Below are 17,609 nucleotides of genomic sequence, written 5' to 3'. Positions count from 1 at the left end.
AAAGGGATTATAAAATGTGTATTTCTATTGTTGGGGTTAACTTGTGGAACAATGCTGATATACATTTAAGTAATTCGCTTTTGGTTTTCCAAAATAAAAAAATTAAAAGTTTATATAGCTATATTTGAAGGTTACAATTTATTTTTTTCTGTTTTGGAGGCTTCATTTGGTAAGAATATAGGACTTGCATTATATAAGCATGCTGTGCACATCTCATGCTGTAGGGGGCGCTGTGTGAGGAGAACATGAACCCTTTCACTACCACACTACAGAAGGTTAACCTTTCACTACCACACTACAGAGTGAAAAGGTTAACCTTGTGTAGTGTGGTTGTGAAAGGATTAACCTTCTGTATTGTCGCAGTGAAAGGGTTAACCATTTGGTAGTGAATGGGTTAAGACATGCACATTATATAAGCGTCACGCTCATCTCATGCTGTAGGGGGTGCTGTGTGAGGAGAACATGCGCGGAGTGCGCTTCGACATCCACGACGTGACGCTGCACACGGACGCCATCCACCGTGGCGGGGGGCAGATCATCCCCACCGCCCGCCGGGTGCTGTACGCCTGCCAGCTCACCGCGCAGCCGCGCCTCATGGAGCCCATCTACCTGGTGGAGATTCAGGTAACGCAGGGGTTCCACACACACACACAGACGTTGCTAAAAAATGCAATTCAAGGACTTTCACAAGCACTATTTTTTTTTTATTTACAGTCGGTAGTGTGATAGTAAAGGGTTAATCTTCTGTAGTGTGGTAGTGAAAGGGTTAACCTTCTGTAGTGTGGCAGTGAAAGGGTTAACCTGCTGTCGTGTGGCAGTGAAAGGGTTAAAATGGCATTTAAAAAGGATACAATTCACTTTTAAATGTTTTTTTATTGAAAAAAGATAATCAGATTCAATATAAGTTAAAACCAATTTCCGACAATTAGTTACACTTAAAAAAAAAAAAAAAAAAAAAAAAAGAAACAATTTCTTGATTCAGAACAATTTGATGATGGATGAACAAAACTTTCAATGTGAATGGTTGATTTGAATTTCAAGGACTTTTTAAGCAACTTGTTAAAAAAATTGCTGTTTTCAAGGAATTCCAATTCCAAAGAGGGGGGGGGGGCACAGCTTTTGATAGGTGTTAGGAAGGGGGGTTAGGCAAGACACCACACAAGTACTACTGCTTATACTTAAATGCAGGGTGTCAATGGTATTGCATGTAAACAGCTTAAAAGGAACACGCCAACATTTGGGGAAATTAGCTTACCGTCTTCTCCAGAGAGAGAGACAAGAAGATAGATACCAGTCTCCTCTCTGTGCGTTCAGTAGAAAGCTATCTGGCTGCACGTTAGCCTAGCTTAGCACAATGAATGGAAGCGGACATGACCGGTTAGCCTTCGGGAGAGGTGTTAGTTGAACAATGCCTAGGCTAACCGGTCATGTCCGCTTCAATTGAAGTATGAAGTAACACAAGCACTTTCTCCTCGGTCCCTGCTATCATTCTGTCCGAAAAACAGACACAATATTATTTGTTTATAATTGGCATCATCATCATTCAACACAATTCAAAGCTTCACACACCAAAGCCATGGTATCATTATAATCACTCTGTCTGTTGTACATGTATTGTCCACTTGGTGGCACAGTAGAGCATATGAACCACCATGAAGCTTTGGCACATGAGTGACAGTATTGGGTGGAAAGCTTCAATGATTCATGAAGCTTCATCTCACCGTCACTACTGTAATTCCCACTAAGGCTGTCCCCGAAGCCTGTTTTTGGGATTCGAACTTCATCAGGGTTTTTCGAACGGACATTCGAACCTTCGTTTTTAATAATAAAAAATAATAAAAAAATCAAATTAACTTTTTTTTAATACATATATATTTGTTATCCTCAAACTAAATCCTCAATTTGAATAAAGTGATTAATCTGATTAAATTAGTATTTATTTTTTTAATCAACTTTCCAGCCCCAGCCCAACTAAATCAACTTTCTTCAATGAATATAACTCATCAGTTTCTTTCAATACTATAATATTAGTGTAGCCTAATCTTTATCTGCAACTGTGAAGAAAAACCCCATTGGTTTAAACAGAATGAAAAAAATAAAATAATAATTCTAATTCGAATGCCAACCAGGGGCGGATTTAGGATTGTAGGAGATCCGGGGCTTAGCCCAGATAAGTGCCCACAATAGCAGGCACGGATTTTTTTTACTTCGACACCACCATTTTTAACTTATACCACCACCTTGAAAGTGTTAATATGCATCTTTGTTTAAGGTTTGATTATCACTGATACAAAGTAAAATAGTGCAGTGCAATAAAATAGTTAGTAAATAGAATAAAATAATGCAATAGTGCATTGCAATAAAATAGTTATCATCGTATTTTTTCGGGAGGCCGGTAAGGAGTGCATTACAGTAGTCGAGGTGGCTTGAGATAAAGGCATGGATCTGGTTTTCAGCGTCCTTTTGATTTATAAATGGCCGTACTTTAGCTATGTTTCTAAGGTGGAAGAATTAAGTTTTTGTCAACTTGTTGATTGTGATTTAAAGCTTAGGTCTGAGTCTACCATAACACCAAGACTTAACTCACTCAAATACAGTTAGCAGCTGGATAGACCACAGATGGAAATTAGCTTCTGCTAAATCTGGTGGAAACATATTTTCATGTAACAATGATGAATTGTCAAAAAAAAATATAAAAAAAGATTTTTTTTTTTTTTGAAAATAGATTCGGGGCTTGAGCCCAAGTAGCCACCCCCTAGCCCCGCCCCTGATGCCAACGTAACGAACGAAGGTTCGAACATTCAAACGTTTGGGCTCAGCCCTAATTCCCACTGATGTGTGTCATGTGTCCTGTGTGTGTGTGTGTGTGTGTGTGTGTGTGTGTGTGTGTGTGTGTGTGTGTGTGCAGTGCCCAGAGCTGGTGGTGGGGGGGATCTATGGCGTGCTGAGCAGGAAGCGAGGTCATGTGTTCGAGGAGTCCCACGTGATGGGCACCCCCATGTTTGTGGTGAAAGCCTACCTGCCCGTCAATGAGTCCTTTGGTGAGCATTTCTCTTCATTTGTACTTTTTCATGTCGTCTATTATAAATGATATTGTATTATTATTAGTGCTGTCAGGCGATTACATTTTTTTATCTAATTACAGGATTTGTAATTAATTAATCTAATTAATCGCATTTTAATCGCATAACCATTTTAGGCCTGATATTCTATATTCTATAATCATATTTCAAATGGCATGTGTCCGGATGGCAGAATTCAGTACTGCATCTACAAAACCTTCTGTTTAAATCATCTTCACTTTATTCATTTGCTTAGATTTTTCAGGTCTGGTCAATTTTAGCATGGTGTTATTCACAGCCAAATTTTTTTTTTTAATTGATATTACAATTTACTCAAGCCTAGTATCATACACCGTATTTCTGACACTGGGAATACAGTACATTCCCTGAGATCCATACTGTAGATTCAGATACCAAGAACATGCAAATGGACCATTTAAAAAGAAAGTCTGTAAATGTTTATTCTACGTTTTAATGGAATGAATGAGTTTAAATTTTTTTTTTTTTTTTTGTAATTAATTTTGAGTTAATTTCATAATGCGATAATTTGCTGTGTAATTAATTGATCTAATTAACGCGATAAACTGACAGCCCTAATTATTATTATTATTATACAATAATGGAATATCGGATTTTCAAACCCCCCCGTGGTTCATTAATTGGATGGTTCTCAAGAGTTTAAACTGCAACAACAAAAAGATCAGGGCCCATAGGAGCACTGGCCTAGGATCGGAGTTGGTCTTTTACGCTGACAACATACCATATAGACTAGGGGTTGGTTCTCAAACTCTTTCATACCGTGACCCCATTTTATTTAGGACTTTTTTTGGGGACCCCACACTTAAATGTATCACGTAATTTCAACGTAAAAGCACACGTTGTTGAACTTGATCATGCATATTTATTAGAAATTGTAATTACAGCACTATGTTATCAATACACATTTATAAAACGAGGCATATTTAGCCAAAAAAATAAATGAGTTCAAATTTTTTTTTTTTACTTTCCAATGCGCTGTCACCTAACCGCGACTCCAATTTGGGTCACGACCCGTAGTTTGAGAACCACTGATATAGACGGTTACCCTCGTGTTCCCCACCGCTGTGATGAATTCATCCGGTCTCAAAGGTCTTAATACTTTCAGTGCCAGCAGGGGGAGCCAGAAATAGCGCCAAGGCTCTATTCAATGAGAGAGTGAGCACATTTGCGAACGCATAAACTATATCTTAAATTATGGCTATGTGTCTAATACGCCCGTTGCTTATCAATGACTTGCTTTCAGTCAACATTGTCTAAACGGATTGTTTTTTAATCAGTACATTTCCGTTTTATACCATTTTGAAAAACGCTAGTTTTTCGAAATTTCCAGAAAAAGAAATTGTGATTCTGCAGGAATCGCTTTTTACTGGAATACACAAAAAACGTTGTAATTTTTCTGCCTATTTATGAATAGTTTTCAAATAAACGCTAGATTATCGATAGTATATGTGTACTTATGCACGCTATAGAAACGGGCTGAAAAATCGATAATCTCATTTCCTGATCAGCACACACACACACGGGACACATTGATATATCTGTGAAAAAAGCTCAGATTATCCCAAGACTGGTAAAATAGATTCCTTACCTCAGATCAGATGTTCTCCAAAAAGATTATTCCAATTCCTGATCGCCATTCCAAATATCGATCGCGTTTATTGATCCAACGCTGGGTACTGGAAACACATATTCCACGCTGTTCTGAGGGTGGGCAATGACTGGGATCGTCTCCGGTTACATGCCTGATAAGTCAAATGTGGAATCCGGAGTATTTTTTTCCCATCCATTTCATTCAGTCCAATCCAATGGCTGCAATACCATCCGGAGAGACGATAGGGGGCGGTATTTTCCCTGTTCGTGCTCAAAGCCAGTCCCAATGGTAATGTGAGGCTAGATTTATGAAAAATTTATGGAAATCGCTAATAAAAAAATAACGATTAAAAACAAGATTTCTCGTCGCTTGGCACTCAACGGTTGGCATGAACTAACGAGAATTCTCATCGTTGGCACTCAAAGTGTTAAAGGTGATCATGGTGTGAAAAAATTTACTTTGTCGTCTAGTTGTCGTATGTGACCGACGTGCTGTACAGCTGTGTACCAACCAATGCACGTCAAATAACGGCTAAAAATAACATTTACTCATATTCCCAACAATGGAGTAGAGGCTAGGTATGACATCACCGTTATATCTCAACCACTCACTGCAACCACTCACTGCGCGATTCCCAGCCTTTTGGCAGAGATCGTGATTCATTGAAAAAATCTCTAAAACTCATGTTTCAGCTCAAAATGCAGTAACATATTATAAGTTTACTCAATATAAACATCACATCATACTTAATTATCTTCTCTGGATTGTTTCTTGTTTTGTAGCAAGCAGTTCGATACATCTTCAGTTTTACCAGTTTCTCTTACTACCACAGTGCTCCATCTCCTCAGTACACTATATAGACTCTCTGCTACACGTTCCTAAATACCACCTGAAGTATTATCTCCCCCACCCCACCCCCCCTCCACAGACACACACCTTCTTGATACTGATCCCCCCCCCCCCACCCGCTTTTGTTCCAGGCAGACACTCACACACGAATGAATTGAAAATGGGGGACCCTGATGTAAACAAGACAAACGTCTTTCTCTGGTCTGCATCCTCTTAACACATTCCCTGCCGCAATTTGAGCATCTTATACCACTCTCTGCCAGCACTGTAAGCCTATGGAGATGTTCACCTTCTTTGCAGGGCTATAACTTTTTAAATTGTATTGCTAAATTGACATTACTATGGCCCATTCAACATCGATTATCTATCGTTCAGGATGTAGGAACGTTTTACTTTTTCATTCATATATTCATACGAAAATACTGTCTAGAATATAAATGTTATCGTTTTCTGCAGTAATTCCTAGAACGTGAAATATAGGCATAAACCCATATATAGATTATCAAATGCTGTTTGTTGGCGATACACGCTATATAGAAAATTTCAACTGTACATGATCCTAAACGTTATGACTGATCATGCGCGGATGAACGGGGGGGGGGGGTCGTTTATAATTGCGTGATCGTCGGTAAATGCTTTATGTAGTATGGGTGATATATCGATCAGAGCAGTTTGCATGGATAATAATAAACAAACACGCTGAAAGTAACGTCAGCGTCCTCTTACCGTTCGACGATGAGACTGGAGGAAAAAGATCCCACTTATTTGATGGCGATCTCCTAAATCCATTTCCGGTTTGTATAATCATAATACACGGCCAAATCGTATCGATTATTGCGTTATGGCAGCGATCGCTACACACGGATGTGTGTATACAGTCCCCGCAACAATATGCGAGTGCCGGACGCATTTGTCAGATGCACCGGGATCACAAGAGATCCACTTCCGGTTTGGCAACTCGCCGATCATCCACCAGCAGGGACGCGGGAAGGGGGGGTGCGGGGGGTGCTGCAGCACCCCCTCTCAATTATTGCACCAAAAAAAAATATATATATATATATAATTTTTTTTTTTTTTTTTTTTTATGGCAGTATTTATATATTTATATATACTGTAACTGTATAACTGTAACACTGTATATTATAAGTTTATCCTGCTCAAAGCACGTCACCATTTTAATATTGTGTGTATTGAGCCGTACTGTATTGTAGCCATTCTCCAATCTGTTAAATAAAGTTTTCATTCATTCATTACACTACTGTATGTACACAATCATACGTGTAAAACCGAGTAGATTTTCGAGTGATGACAGACTGTCACAGACTGATTGAATGACAGGTGAAACAACTAATTGTATTCACCTCCTGTCTCCCGCCCTTCCCACGCGCCACGAACCACTGAGCTACTGTGATACAGTGCTTGCGCAGTCAGTCGATTTGAGCTAGTAGTCAGACTTTGCTAGCACAGAATGTCTCACTCGCAGAAAAGAAAAATATCAGATTTATTTTCGAAAACGTCCCGCCGGGTCCCAGTGACAGTCCCACTAAATCTGATAAACGTCAGAGAGAGACAGAGACGACAGGTTCAGCCTCAGCATCAGGTATTGAAGAGTTAACTGAGTCTGTTCCCCTATACCCCCCCTCGGGCGCCAGGGGCTTCCACTGAGGGGTGATGCAAATAGGGATGGGGTGTTATGGCAGCTCATGATGGAAAGAGTGCGCACCGAGTCTGATCCAGAGTTGAAGAATTGGCTCCAAAAGAGAGACAACTGGATGTCCAACAACATCCAAAACGAAATCTTACAGCTGCTTGCCCATGATATTCAGCGACAAATTAGAGGCAAAGCATCCAAAAGCCCAATCTTTGGCTTGAGCGCTGACGGAACCACTGATGTCACTCACTGGAAAAGAACAATTCTCGTGTAATATACAGTTAGCCGATGACAACTTGGAAGCTCAGAACTTCTTTTGGGGTTTTTACAATGCCCGGCCCAGACACAACAGCCTCGACCTGCCCATGGAGAGGCTGATAGGATACTGTTTTGACGGGGCCAGCAACATGTCTGGGGGGTACAGGCTAGACCAGGGGTTCGCAAACTTTTCAGGCCGCGACCCAAAAAAAACGGTGTCAGAGAGCCGCGACCCCCACTATTATAGGAGGTAAAAAAAAATATTTTAAATGGAAATGTATGGTTGAAAGATGCAAACGTTCAAACGCACACACACTAATAAGCATTGGAGGCTTTTAACCAGGGCCGGACTGGGGAAATCATTCAGGCCAGGAAATATAGCCCCAGTCAGGCCACTTTTTAAGCAGGGGGTCTGGGGTCCCCCACCAGGAATTTCTTTGTTACAAAGACTTAATTTCCTGCATTCTGGTGCAGGCATTTTTTTTTATTTGTACCCTTTAAATGCCAGTGTTTGTGATGGCATCACAACTTATTGTTAAAAAACAGGCTAGCATATGTATGATTAGCAACAACACAGATTTTTATGGATTTTCAGTTTTTTGTAATTGATAAATACAATATTTTATTCAACTTCAGCCCTGATCATAACACCACATATTCATTTTATAATTCTAACCCTTTAAATTCCAGTGTGTGTGATGGCATATATTTGCAATATATCAAATGCAAAGTACATTTTTCTGGGGGGGATTATTACAGGCTAGCATGTGTCAATGATTAGCAGTTTTTCGTAAGGATCCCGCCTCCACCAATCACATGCGGCTCCCTTTGTGTGTGTGTGAGAGAGATAGTTCTCCAACTTGTGTGAGTTGCAGTGATCTCCTGGTTGTTCCCCACCTAGGTTATCTAACTATTGCGCTGGTGCAAATAGAAACACTGGCCTGGCCTGCTTCTAAGTTCAGTGGCCTGACCAAAAAAAAATAAAAAAAAATTCATCTGGCGACCCCCCAGCACCCCCTGCCGTTTTATAGTTCCCGCGTGCCTGTCCACCAGGTGGCAGTATTGAAGCGTTGCAGAGTTGTGCATGCTCCCACTGCATAATACAAGGCTCTGTGAGGGAATTATGAATAACATGGGCGAAAAAATTAAATATGATCTCAATAACGTTGTACGCCGTGGATTGGCAGAATTCGCATGAACTTGAAACACGTCGTAAGCCGTTTCCGGCGTGGGATGTGTTAACAATTGTGTACGGCTCTATTGTACCCATTCTGCAATCTGTTAAATAAAGTTTTCATTCATTCATCATTCACTCTGCCCCGACTGCTGCTGTGACCACACTGTCACCCTTCCCCCCCGAATTATGAATCACTAAAGACACTTTTTTATATTGTAAAGTGAACACTGATCGGAACGTGCAATATCACTCACTGTGCCTTGTATATATTATATTGATCTATTTTTACCTTATTTTCTAGCACTCGCTTGTATTTAAATTAGGGCTGTCAGTTTCACGTTAATTAGATTAATTAATTACACAGCTAATTATCGCGTTATGAAAATGAACTCAAAATTACAAAAAAATATATATATATACTTTTTTTATAATTTTTTTTTATCTCATTCATTCCATAAGAACGTAGAATACACATTTACAGACTTTTTTTAATATGGCTATTTGCATGTTCTTGGTATCAGATTCTAGGGACATCTATGGATCTCAGGGAATGTATTCCCAGTGTCAGAAATACTGTGTCAATTGAGTCAATTGTAATGAACCAAATTAGAATATCAATAAATAAATGTTTATCTTTGACTGTGAATAACACCATGCTCAAATTGACCAGACCTGAAAAATCTAAGCAAATTAATAGATGGAAGATGATTAAACAGAAGGTTTTGTAGATACAGTACTGAATTCTGCCATCCGGACACATTCAATTTGAAATATGATTATAGAAGATAGAATATCAGGCATAAAATGGTTATGCAATTAAAATGCAATTAATTAATTACAAATCCTGTAATTAATTAGATAAATTTTTTTAATCACCTGACAGCACTAATTTAAATGTTTTAGTTAAGTATTGTGTGTGAAGGGCAGACTTAGCAAAGTAAGATTTTCATTGTACGGCAAGCTGTCCGTTTAACTGTGCACATGATGCTAAACAATCTTGAATCTTGAAGCGACACAACCAGAGCGCCCCTGCTCCTCCCTCACTCCCTCCCTCCTCTCCAGGGTTCACAGCCGACCTGCGCAGCAACACGGGAGGACAGGCCTTCCCTCAGTGTATATTCAACCACTGGCAGATCCTGCCGGGAGACCCCCGCGACCCCACAACCAAGCCCGCCACGGTCGTCGCCGAAACCAGGAAACGCAAGGGCCTGAAGGAGGGCATCCCGGCCCTCGACAACTACCTGGACAAACTGTGAAGGAAGGAACACCAAATGGAGCTCTACTGGGAAGGAACCCCCGTCCTCTGGGCACTCTGGAGTCATCGCATAGGCTTTAGGAAGTGCACAAATTCTACTTATTTTCGGCGTCAAGTGACGAGGGGGGGAATCAATGACGCATAATGCTTAGCTTGTCTTTTTAAAGCTACACTGGGTGTGTCTAGGTGGAGGGTTTCAGTACACTAGGTGGAAGGTTTCAGTACACTAGTGGGAAGGTTTCAGTACACTAGGTGGAAGGTTTCAGTACACTAGGTGGGGGGTTTCAGTACACTATGTGTCTAGGTGGAAGGTTTCAGTACACTAGGGGGAGGGCTTCAGTACACTAGGTGGAGGGCTTCAGTACACTAGGTGGAAGGTTTCAGTACGGGGAAGGTTTCAGTACACTAGTGGGAAGGTTTCAGTACACTAGGTGTCTAGGTGGAAGGTTTCAGTACACTAGTGGGAAGGTTTCAGTACACTAGGTGGAAGGTTTCAGTACACTAGGTGTCTAGGTGGAGGGTTTCAGTACACTAGGGGGAAGGTCTCAGTACACTAGGTGGAAGGTGTCAGTACACTAGGTGGAAGGTTTCAGTACACTAGTTGGAAGGTTTCAGTACACTAGGTGTCTAGGTGGAAGGTTTCAGTACACTAGTGGGAAGGTTTCAGTACACTAGTGGGAAGGTTTCAGTACACTAGGTGGAAGGTTTCAGTACACTAGGTGTCTAGGTGGAGGGTTTCAGTACACTAGGGGGAAGGTCTCAGTACACTAGGTGGAAGGTGTCAGTACACTAGGTGGAAGGTTTCAGTACGGGGAAGGTTTCAGTACACTAGGGGGAAGGGTTTCAGTACACTAGGTGGAGGGTTTCAGTACACTAGGGGGAAGGTTTCAGTACACTAGGTGGGGGGTTTCAGTACACTAGGTGTCTAGGTGGAAGGGTTTCAGTACACTAGGTGGAAGGTTTCAGTACACTAGGTGGAGGGCTTCAGTACACTAGGTGGAAGTTTCAGTACACTAGGGGAAGGGTTTCAGTACACTAGGTGGAAGGTTTCAGTACACTAGGTGGAAGGTTTCAGTACACTAGGGGGAAGGTTTCAGTACACTAGGTGGAAGGTTTCAGTACACTAGGTGGAAGGTTTCAGTACACTAGGTGGAAGGTTTCAGTACACTAGGTGGAAGGTTTCAGTACACTAGGTGGAAGGTTTCAGTACACTAGGTGGAAGGTTTCAGTACACTAGGTGGAAGGCTTCCACGGCACATTTGGAGGGAAGCGGTTGTATCATCAATTCCTCCTCCTCTTGGGTCAGGATGGGGTTGTACATTGCACTGTGAGCGCGGCAGCGCTTTGGACCATGACCAGATGATTCCATTTAAAAAAAAAAAAAAAAAAATAAATAAATAAATAAAAATAAAAAGGTAAAAGAACTCAAACATTTGTTCGTTGGGTGTGATTGATGAAAGGGTTTGGACACAACTACCGAATGCAGAAATCGGATGAAAGATAAAAAAAAGAATATACATCATCTGGGTCCTCGAGAAAGAACACACACACACACACACACACACACACACACATGGTGGTCGCAGCTAATAACAAAAAACCAAGACAAGATACTTGCGCTTATCCTTTAATCCATAGTGATTTCAAACTACATCAATAATGTTAATAAATGTCGGTTAAATATACAGCCCTCTTTAACGTCTGTGTCACGAGGGAAGTGCCGCTTCTGCCCCGTGCAAAAAAGAAAAGAAAAAAAAGGCTGCAAAGATAAGACCAAGGTCCAAATGAGTTAGTGTCACTGTACATCCAGAGTTGGAACAGCCAGATGAGCATTTTGCAAGACGGAGAGGCGCGAGGTACTTTGGGTAAAAGGCGAATACCAAGCCAAGGAAAGGATGTCACAGTCATACCCACGTTTGAGATTAATCAAAAAGCAATCGAGACAGTTTTGACAAGGTTACACTTCTTTTTTTTTTCCATTCTTCTTTTTTTCCCCTTCTTCTTTTTCTCTCTCTCTACGCATCGCGAGTCTGTGTTCTTTCCTTTCCAAGTCGTTCCGAGGCGACCCGTTAATAAAAAATAAAAATAAATTTAACGTTTGGTTTAGATCCTTAGTCTGCGTATACTGTGGGGGTTACAGGTGATGTGGTGCTGCTCTGCACTGACGCAGAGAGGGAGATCTCGTGAAGCAGGGTTAAAACGGTCTGTACATTCATACAATAGTGTCTCTCCTTTTAATGCAGAGGGGGGAGTGGGGGGGGGGGGGGGTACAGGCAGGTTGGATCATACAGATAAAAGTAAAATACATTGTCGAGCTTTTCGTCTTTATCACTACGGCCATCCAGTGTAGAGATGACGCTCGAGAGATGACACTATCTCTCCCCCTCTTCCTCCCTCTTCCTCCCTCTCCGCCTGAGTCAGTTGTAGTCATATCTATTTAAGAGGCTTACATCACTCGACAACCCACATGGAACTCCTCTCTCCGCCCCCATGGCCCCATGGGATGAAGGAGGCCATTGAGAAAGAGAGCGGCTGCGTCTCAAATGACAACCTACGCCCCATGTAGTGAACTACACATAAGCCAATCAGCTATTTTGTCATCCCTCGTTGGCCAACAGTAGTGTACTACATGAAGAGAACAAGAGAGGGGGGGGGGGGGGGGCGGGTGTTGTTTGAGAGACATTATTAGCCCCCGCGTCCACACACAGCTGCTGTCATTTAACGTTCACCCACCACCACTACTACCCCCTCCCAGAACTGAGGTCATGGGGTTCAGAGGGGACTACGTGTAGAATATGACCTCTGGGATCTGTCCGTCCTCCACGGAGGTGCCGTTGTTGTTCCCCGCCGCGTAGCAGAAGGTGAAGCAGGTCTTGGTGCCGGTGGAGGACGACTCGTGGGTCACCTTGCGCATGCCTTTGGTCCCGTAGTGAGAGTCTGGACCCTGTGGAGAGAGAGACGTGAAGAACCACCATGTAGTGGGAGGTTTGTTACGATGACTTGCAGGATTACAGGCCTATTCCCAACCCGTTTGGGCTTAAAAGACATCATTTATTTTTACAAACTAGGGCAGCACCGAATGCGTCGAAGCTTCGATCATAATGTTGACATTCGAATTCTAGTAAATCAACATTCGACATTTCTTTATATATCTTTTTATGTGTATATTCATTCTGTTTAAACCAATGGGGTTTTTCTTCACAGTTGCAGATAAAGATTAGGCTACACTAATATTATACTATATGACTAGTCATACACATTTAAATAAAACATTTATCATAAATGATGTAGCCTATCTGCATCCGCTTGGCACTCGGCGCTCCATCAAGACGTCACCATCACTTTCGTACCAACCGTGCCCTTATTGGATTATTTATGTTGACGAAACTGATGGGTTATATTCATTAACAAAAGTTGATAAATATATATAAAAAGTAGGGATGCTACTAAACTTTCAATCAAGCATTGTGAGCGGGAATTTGGCCCCATAATTACCCATGCAATCAGAACATGGCGGGAAACACAAAAGAAATATCCTAACCCTCAAAAATGGCATAATCACACTCCCATATTCAATAACAATGCACTCTTAATGGGAAAACGCCCTATAAGATTCCCTATATGGGAAGAGCAAGGCATACACTCATTAGGGGATATTTTTAATAACCAGGGCTTCTGTAGTTATGGCGAAATATGCACAAAGTTTAACCTCACCGAGTCCACATGGCTTTTTTACATACAGTTACGACTATGTCTGAGGTCTCACGGTGTTCCATTACTCATACCAATTGAACACCACAGATACCACAAATTTTTCTATGAAAGAGAAACATTGGGAGGTTTTGTATCAGGTTTTTATTATCAATTACTAACATCCTCGTATGAAACCCTTCAACTAGACACTGTCTGGAGGAGGGATATACCAGACCTGGAAAATGACTTTGATTGGCAAGGAGCCTGGGCAAATGTCCGACTTACATCAAGGAACCCGGATCATCAACAAATCAATCTGAACTATATTCACAGGACATACTTGACTCCTATAAGACTGTGCAGAATGGGGCTTAAACAAGACTCCAAATGCTCCCAATGTACAAATGGGGACGAAGGAACATTTATGCACATGTATTGGGACTGCCCACCAGTTAAGGCATTCTGGAAAGATGTGTCCCAACAATTATCAAAACTCGTATCTTGGAATATACCTGTACACCCCTCGGTATTACTATTGAATGATGTTTTTGAGTTTGCAGTGAATCCACAGCTAAAGAGATTGGTTTTATCGGGTATCACAGTAGCTAAAAAGCTGATCGCATCACGCTGGTTTCAACCGGAAAAAATGTGCCGGAAAGTTTGGTTTCTTACATATCTCGATGTGATATATCAAGAAATATCTACAGCAAGAATTCTGGGTCTCAATGAATCCAAAATGTCAATGTGGGTAGAAGTGGTGGAGAGAATAAAAGCTAGCTTATAATGGTAGTGTCTGGTTAGGAGTGAGGGATAATGGAGGTACTATCCAAGGGGGGGGTCCGGGAGGGGGGGGTTCGAGCTGGAGCATATGTGTGTAGGGTTTTAGAAAATAGGTATTAGGGGTATATTCTATACTAACATTTATATAATTGTAATTTCGCTGGATATACACTGTATACGGTTAAAATGTTATTATAGACTATTTTTGTTTTATCTTGTTTCTGTACTTGCATGTAATTTTAACCACCTTGACTGAAAGTTTCATTATGCATTATGTGTTGAGTACTGACTTTTAATAATTTTTGTTTTGCAATAATAAAAAAAATATATAAAAAAAAAAAAAAAAAGTAGGGATGCTCGATATTGGCTTTTTTACCGATACCGATATTCCGATATTGTCCAACTCTTAATTTCCGATACAGATATCAACCGATACCGATATATGCAGGGTTTCCCCCCCCAAAAAACTGAATAATTTCAGGTAACTAATAATTTCACTGGATATATATATAACAAATATTGTTATTGTTTTTTTTAAACAGATACCGATATTTTCCTATATCACATTTTACTGCCGATATCGGCCGATAATATCGGTCGGCCGATAATATCGGACATCCCTAATAAAAAGTCTAGTTTAAATCAGATTAATCCCTTTATTCAAATGTTTTATTTTATTTTGGATTAAGTCATAAAATATGACGACAGACATTCGAAACTTCGTTCGAATACTTCAATAGAAGCTTTGAATGTTACAGCCCTATATTTTACATACACCACATGTGAAGAGCTTAGTGGTATATCCAATAAATATATACTGTATATCTCTCTCTAGTATTAGCTAACCTACACTGGCTTCCGGTAACATTTAGAATTGATTTCAAGGTCCTCCTCCTTATATACAAAGCACTAAATGGAACAGGACCAAGCTACATTGCAAATTCTCTAGTCAACTATGTGCGTTCCAAGCCACAGTCTAAGGAAAATCGGGGATGCAGCCTTTGCAAACTATGCACCAAAGTTATGGAACACACTACCTATGGACATTAGGGAAGCTAGATCTCTTAATATTTTCAAAAATAAGCTAAAAACTTATCTCTTCACCATAGCCTTCTAATACACTCCGCTGTTGATTGTACTGTAGCACTATTTTACTCTGTCCATTCTATTGTATTGCACTGATGCATAATTTTACTATCTATTCTACTATTTTATTGCACTGTATTATTTTATTTTACAAACAAGAGACCGTCAGGCTTTAAAACTGTGTAGGACCCAGGCCTAGAACTGCACCCTGAGAGAGGGAAGTTTGCCCTGGGTGGGAGGTTCGAAGGGTCAAAGTGGGTATCAAACAGGAGGGAAGACTGTCAAGTTTTAAACTGAGGACACCAAACAGAGAAGGTAAAGACGACTTTGAACTGTTGAACAGTAATCCAGAACTATTTTATTGCACTGTAAAAAAAGAATGCATCTATTCTATTCCACTATTTTATCTTACTCTTTTTATTATTGTCCATTTAAAACTGAATCAAACCATAAACAAGGTGGCCTGTTGGGATGTTAGATCCTAATGTGAAAAAACTGTGATTGTATATGTCTGCACTTTATGTGCTCATTTTATGCCCGTCTTTTTTCTGTTGTGAAGCACTTTGAGCTGCAGTTTCTGTATGAAAGGTGCTATACAAATAAAGTTTATATTATTATTATTATTATTATTATTATTATTATTATTATATTGCCATACACCACATGTGAAGAGCTTAGAGGTATATCCAATAAATATACTCAGTGTTGGGAAAGTTCACTTTCTACAGTACATGAACTAGTTCAGTTCACAAATTATAAAATTAACTACCGGTAGTTCAGTTCATAATAAAAAAATTTGAACTAAAGTTCATGGTTTCAAAAATGAACTACGTAGTTTATAGTTCTTTTTTCAATACGTTGCTGCGAGCTATTATTTGTAAAAAGTATTGCCACAACCCATATAGAACCACAGACGGCAATCAGAATACTGGCATTTCCATCACACTGATTATTTATCAGTGTTTGCCCTACCATTGCCTTGAAGGGGCGGCCCACGTCGCACGTAACAAGTCTCTCTCAACGCGCGCAACACGCACACGGAAACCTTTCGGTGCGTGTACGGGCACACTTTTGAACGAAGTTATACTGTGATAGAGTGCAGAGAATGGACGTGTTCACAATTACATTCATCTAGTGGAAATACAGTACGTTCAGTTCACGTTCGCCCAAAATATGAACAAGTTCATGATTGAACGCGTTCAGGTACATCACTGTATACTGCCATACACCACATGTGAAGAGCTTAGAGGTACAGTATATCCAATACATATATACTGTATATATGGGGTGGAACAGTTAGCAGAAATTGGTTCATATCACGGTTTTAGGGTTTCCAGTTAAGTGGGGAGAAAGGATTCCATTGCTAATTCAAATAGTATTTGGTAAAAAAGTTTAAAAAATAAATAGTGTTAGATGAAGGCATAAGGAACACATACTCGTCTATTACCAATTATTTGTTAATTATAAGTGGCTCTCATAGGAAGAACTTTTCTTTCTGTGTAATCAAAGAGTCGTGGGCTGCAGTCTGGAGGTCCATCCCTCTGTGTAGCATATAGTGGACGTGTTGGATAACCGTTCTGCATCGCGTCTGTTCTAAAGCTGAGACGATATTATATGCCATTTGGAAGAATCGATCAATCGGGACAAAATTATCGATTTTTTTTATTATAGATTATAATTTTTTTGAAAATTATATATATATATATATATATTCTTTTTTTTGTATATACATTTATTATAATTATTATTATTGCCTGGGGCGATGTTTGAGATTCATGTTTTAAATGACTCTAGACCAGGGGTCGGCTTTAGCCAATCAGCTGCGGCTCCTTTTTTTTTTTTTTTTTCTTATTTTGGAGATTGATGTCATACTGTGACACTGAAATGAAAGAATATTTCATCAACTGAAATATTTAGTCAACAAAAATATTTCATCAACTAAAATACCGGTATACAGTACGTCACACCCTGCGCCTCTCCCTGCCGCCTCTATGCCTTCTACAACAGCGCTCAAGTTTCCGGGTTCCTCTGATTGGCCACGACGCCCACGTGACCCTACGCTAGCCCGCCCCCTTCCTGCCGCGCCGCGCTCCCTCAGCTTCCGCGCTCCCTCAGCTTCCTCAATTTATAACGAATCATTAAAAAAATATACTGTTAACTGGAATATG

General features: G+C 40.4%; 3 protein-coding genes across 7 annotated transcripts in view; 2 read left to right on the top strand and 1 right to left on the bottom strand.

The window, feature by feature from the left end:
• Positions 1-9,883, top strand: part of LOC311227554 (elongation factor 2b-like) — a gene marked incomplete at both ends in the record, with an annotated part of 65,656 nt that extends 55,773 nt beyond the window's left edge. The window contains 3 exons of the mRNA XM_084313279.1: positions 442-624; positions 2,909-3,041; positions 9,690-9,883. Of these exons, the coding sequence (XP_084169405.1) occupies positions 442-624; positions 2,909-3,041; positions 9,690-9,883 (510 nt within the window). The remainder of the gene's footprint in view (positions 1-441; positions 625-2,908; positions 3,042-9,689) is intronic.
• The window catches only part of LOC311226401 (uncharacterized protein), a gene marked incomplete at its 5' end in the record, with an annotated part of 864,333 nt that overhangs the window by 761,608 nt on the left and 85,116 nt on the right, over positions 1-17,609 (top strand). The gene's annotated exons all lie outside the window — the stretch shown is intronic.
• Positions 11,496-17,609, bottom strand: part of LOC311227501 (BTB/POZ domain-containing protein 2) — a 40,333-nt gene continuing 34,219 nt past the window's right edge. For all 5 annotated transcript variants that reach the window (XM_084313178.1, XM_084313179.1, XM_084313180.1 and 2 more), the window contains one exon: positions 11,496-12,826. In XM_084313178.1, the coding sequence (XP_084169304.1) occupies positions 12,665-12,826 (162 nt within the window). In that variant the 3' untranslated portion in view covers positions 11,496-12,664. The remainder of the gene's footprint in view (positions 12,827-17,609) is intronic.

The sequence above is a fragment of the Notolepis coatsorum genome (assembly GCF_963971535.1).
Source record: "Notolepis coatsorum genome assembly, chromosome: 4".
Lineage (NCBI taxonomy): Eukaryota > Metazoa > Chordata > Actinopteri > Aulopiformes > Paralepididae > Notolepis > Notolepis coatsorum.
This window is presented reverse-complemented; position numbering and strand designations above follow the sequence as displayed.